The sequence below is a fragment of the Atta cephalotes genome, assembly GCF_000143395.1.
Source record: "Atta cephalotes unplaced genomic scaffold scaffold00001, whole genome shotgun sequence".
NCBI classification, from domain to species: domain Eukaryota; kingdom Metazoa; phylum Arthropoda; class Insecta; order Hymenoptera; family Formicidae; genus Atta; species Atta cephalotes.
Window position 1 is genome coordinate 186,540 of NW_012130065.1, and position 3,946 is coordinate 190,485.

Below are 3,946 nucleotides of genomic sequence, written 5' to 3' on the forward strand. Positions count from 1 at the left end.
AATTAATCGAAAACAAGGTTTCGAATCTGCAGAAGAAAATATAAATCTTGCTATACAGTTTATGGAAAAACATCCAGAACATGTTGTAGGTATTGATCTTAGTGGTGATCCAACAGTGGGAGATTCATTTTTAGAATTATTAAAAATGTCTAGGAAAATAGGTCTTAGAATTACAGCTCATTGTGCAGAGGTGAATTATCTTTCAAATAGAATCAATTGTCTCTACATATAATAGATATAATACATATACATATAAAATACATATGCAGGTACCAAATAAAATGGAAACAAATGATATATTAAAATTTAAACCTGATCGTTTGGGACATTGTACTTGCATTCATCCTAGTTTGCAAGGTTCTCAGCAATTGTTTGATACATTATTGGAGTCAAAAATTCCCGTTGGTAAGAGATCTTCGAGAGAGATAATTCTTCTTTTCAGAAAAATATTTTGATGAATGTTAAAAAATGTGTAAACATATTTATTTTTCCTTTTAATCTAGAATTATGCTTAACATCAAACATTAAATGTAAAACAGTGTCATCTTATATGTATCATCAATTTAAATATTTGTACAAAGCTGGACATCCAATAGCTATTGGAGTAAGTATAAAAAATAACATGTATTGTTTAAAATTAAAAAATTAAAATATAACTTTTTTTTAGACTGATGATAAAGGTGTTTTTAATACGTGCTTGTCAAAAGAATTGGAAATATTAAGTTCTGTTTTTAATATTGGAAAACAACAGCTCAAAGAATTGTCTGCATTATCTGTACAATATAGTTTTGCAAGTATAGAGGAAAAGAAAAATTTAACAGCAATTATTGAAAATTTTGATTGACATGTATACATTTCTCTTATTTTATAAGTATCAATATTTTTAATCATTTTTAACTGAAAAGGAACAAATATCTTGATATTTTTTAAGATTATATAATCGGCACAGAAATTCATAAATTAGTATAGCATAGTTATGTTAAGAATTTATATATCATTTATTTAAGCTATGATTAAATCGACCGACAATCTCGAAATATTTTGTAATTAATGATATTACATTTTATTATAGCTATAACCATTTCTCTAATTACAAAATGTATTATTCTGTTTTTTTAATATCTATGATATTTCTTTACATACTCTATCATCTATCCCTACATATTCCTATTTATTTAGCCTTTTCTTATTAATCATAATTCAAAAAAATATTTTTTTATAATTTCATTTTATATGATAGAAATATTTTCGTCTTGAAGATTATTAAAAAGATTAATCTGTGTCATTTTATACCTTAACAAAAATTTTAAATTGTGTTAGGACCCGTTTGTTAGCACACGTTTGACCCTTTTGAATCTGGCTAGAGCATTGCCAGGCTCACTCTGCAATCCACCAAAAGCCTCTTTGTATTCTTTTTCTAAACGTGGATTTAATTCCTGTGAACTTCCAATAAGAGGTACCAAAGAATCTGACTGTTCTGCTGTAGGATTCTGTTCTTCTTCGTTATTTTCATCTTCGCTGCCAACTAGTGAAGATTTTTCGAGCTGCAACAATTTTATTATTATTTTTATTTTTATATATGTATATTTTATATATATATTTTAAGTAGTAGATGTATAATTTTATTTAATAGCAATTTGTTTTATATATAATATATCAATCAATTTTTAATAATATATCGTTTAATAATAAATGATTTTTAGTCTGCTTTCTGTTAAGCCTCACCATTCTGTTATCCATATGAAGATACGAATTCAGTTTGGGATTCATAAATAATTCATCTTCGGATCTGAGGACTGCCTGAGCAGGTGACTGTGAGTAGCTTCTCAATTGTCTTCTCTTTGTCTGATGCTGATCGTTATTTACCAAAAAAATTTGTCTAACACGCTCACGTTTCTTCTTGAAAAGCTCTTTCGAAGGAACTTGCTCAGAAGGCTTGTCAATCACTTGTCTTTTCAGATTTTCATCCTGCTTTGAAGTATCTGATGTACTGATCTTATTAGATTGACGTTGCCGTTTTTTATTCTGTTCTTTTTTCAAAGATCGTTTCTTCTCACTTTTCTCAGAAAAAGTGATAGCATCATCAGCAATCTCTTGTACAGATCTCTTGGCTATAGTTTGCCGTTTTTCGATTGATTCATTTTCAAAGTTCATTTTCTGTTTTTCTTCATCCTCATGCTCTTGATCTTGCAATTCGTCGAATTTAGCATTATTGTTCTCGATATCTCTTATTCGTTGCTGCGCTTCAATATCTCGTTCAATTTCCTCCTTAATCAAATCAATCTTCCGTTGAATTTCCTCTTCCACGCATTTCTCGTATTCTCTGTTTGATTCGTCTTTCTTGAGTAGAGCAACTGTGTTTGCTAGTTCTTGGATTTTGGAAGAATCGCTCAACTTTGATATCACGTCCTTTGATTCGGAAGTTTTCATCGTGTTGGGTGCAGACGCTTCGTTAAAACTTTTCGAGAATTCGGTACGAGAAACTTCGTGTGAGTAAGGATTTTTTTCTACGATTTTTGATTCTTCTAACTTTGGTGGATTGTCTACATTTGATCTGGATTTATCAAGTATTTCTGAAATTTCCATTTGGTCTCTTTTCACCCGAGTATCCTTCTGTGCTTCTCTCTTTTCGGCTTCATTTGTTAATTCTTGCACTGCAGCCATATCTTCTATTCCTGGCAAGTCGTCTTCCATTTCCTCATAATCCTCTGAACCACTTAAAACACCACGCTTTGCGATGTCTTTCGCCTCGTAATCATCGTACAAACTCGATCTCTCATCCTGATCGGTATATCTATTGAAGTCATCATTTATGTTTCGAGATAAACGGATGAGATTGCTCGCTTTTTCATTTTTATCACGTTTTTGTTTTGTTTCTTCCTCCGCTTCTTCTGTTTCTTCTAAATCCTCATTTGAGTGTTGTGAGTTAAGGTAGCTAGGTATATTGTCACGATTGAAAGATTCTTCGGCGTTTGATGAGTGTAAGTCGGAGCTCATGAAATTTGCAGCTTTCTTCGAAATTTTATGTTTCTTACTTATATCACCTTGATACATACCATCTTCTTCAAGTTCATTATCATTTTTCTCTTCATGTTGCAAATTTATTTCTTTTGCATAGTTGGTGTCTTCTTTTAATTGTGATGTTTTAGCAACAGATATCTCTCGTTTTGTTCTAAAACCATATAATCTTCTAAGCAATATAAAATATTAAAAAAAAAACTTCATACAGTACGGAAGCTTACAATAACATTGCTGCAACATTTCCAATGTTACTGCAATATTGCTGGAACGTTGCAATTTTACTGAAATGATTTGTACAGTATAGGATTTTACATACAGAAAACAACACATAACAGATAATAATAAGTGGAAAGTGTAAAAAATCTCATTAACAAATTATACGAATTGGTGATACAGTGTCTAAGAAAATTACTGTTCCCATACAGCAAAGAATTTGCAGCAATATTGTTGCAAAATCTCTACAATATTGCTGCAACATGTAATATTATTGCAATGTTGCAGCAGTGTTGCTGCAACTTTTGTGCTGTGAGGGTCAATACCTGCGAGTATCACTGATGATTTTCGCGTAACCAATTGACGATTGCAATATCTCGAGCACGACGAAAATGCAGATGTAATCGTATAAACGATATTTCATACTGCGGCGTTCTCGCGGCACATGGTCAAAGTAAGCCTGTTATTGTAATCGTCATCACATTTGTGTTGATTTGTCAAATCAAAACGCTGAAATAGCATATTATGAAGACGACTTCATAGTACAATTAAGTACAATCATATCGAATGAACGATCATTTGCGATCTCATTACGCTATCTTCTTATGTTATATAATATATATTAATATCAATTTACATGACAACTACTTAATGTCAACACAAGTGTGTGTGTGTGTGTGTGTGTGTGTGTGTGTGTGTGTGTGTGTGTGTG

The 3,946-nt window shown here is 31.3% G+C and overlaps 2 protein-coding genes across 2 annotated transcripts in view; one reads left to right on the top strand and one right to left on the bottom strand.

The window, feature by feature from the left end:
- The window catches only part of LOC105618068 (adenosine deaminase-like protein), a 1,561-nt gene extending 717 nt beyond the window's left edge, over positions 1 to 844 (top strand). Inside the window, 4 exon segments of the mRNA XM_012199964.1 lie at positions 1 to 190; positions 270 to 405; positions 504 to 604; positions 668 to 844. The exon segment at positions 1 to 190 is cut by the window's left edge and continues 87 nt beyond it. Coding sequence (XP_012055354.1) covers positions 1 to 190; positions 270 to 405; positions 504 to 604; positions 668 to 844 — 604 coding nt within the window.
- A 472-nt stretch (positions 845 to 1,316) lies between these two features.
- Positions 1,317 to 3,658, bottom strand: LOC105617630 (trichohyalin-like). Its single transcript, XM_012199188.1, has 3 exons — positions 3,561 to 3,658; positions 1,726 to 3,172; positions 1,317 to 1,544 (listed from the first exon to the last, which is right to left on the bottom strand). The coding sequence occupies exons 1-3, from the start codon at positions 3,656 to 3,658 to the stop codon at positions 1,317 to 1,319; spliced, it is 1,773 nt and encodes a 590-aa protein (XP_012054578.1).
- Between the last annotated feature and the right edge of the window lie 288 nt (positions 3,659 to 3,946).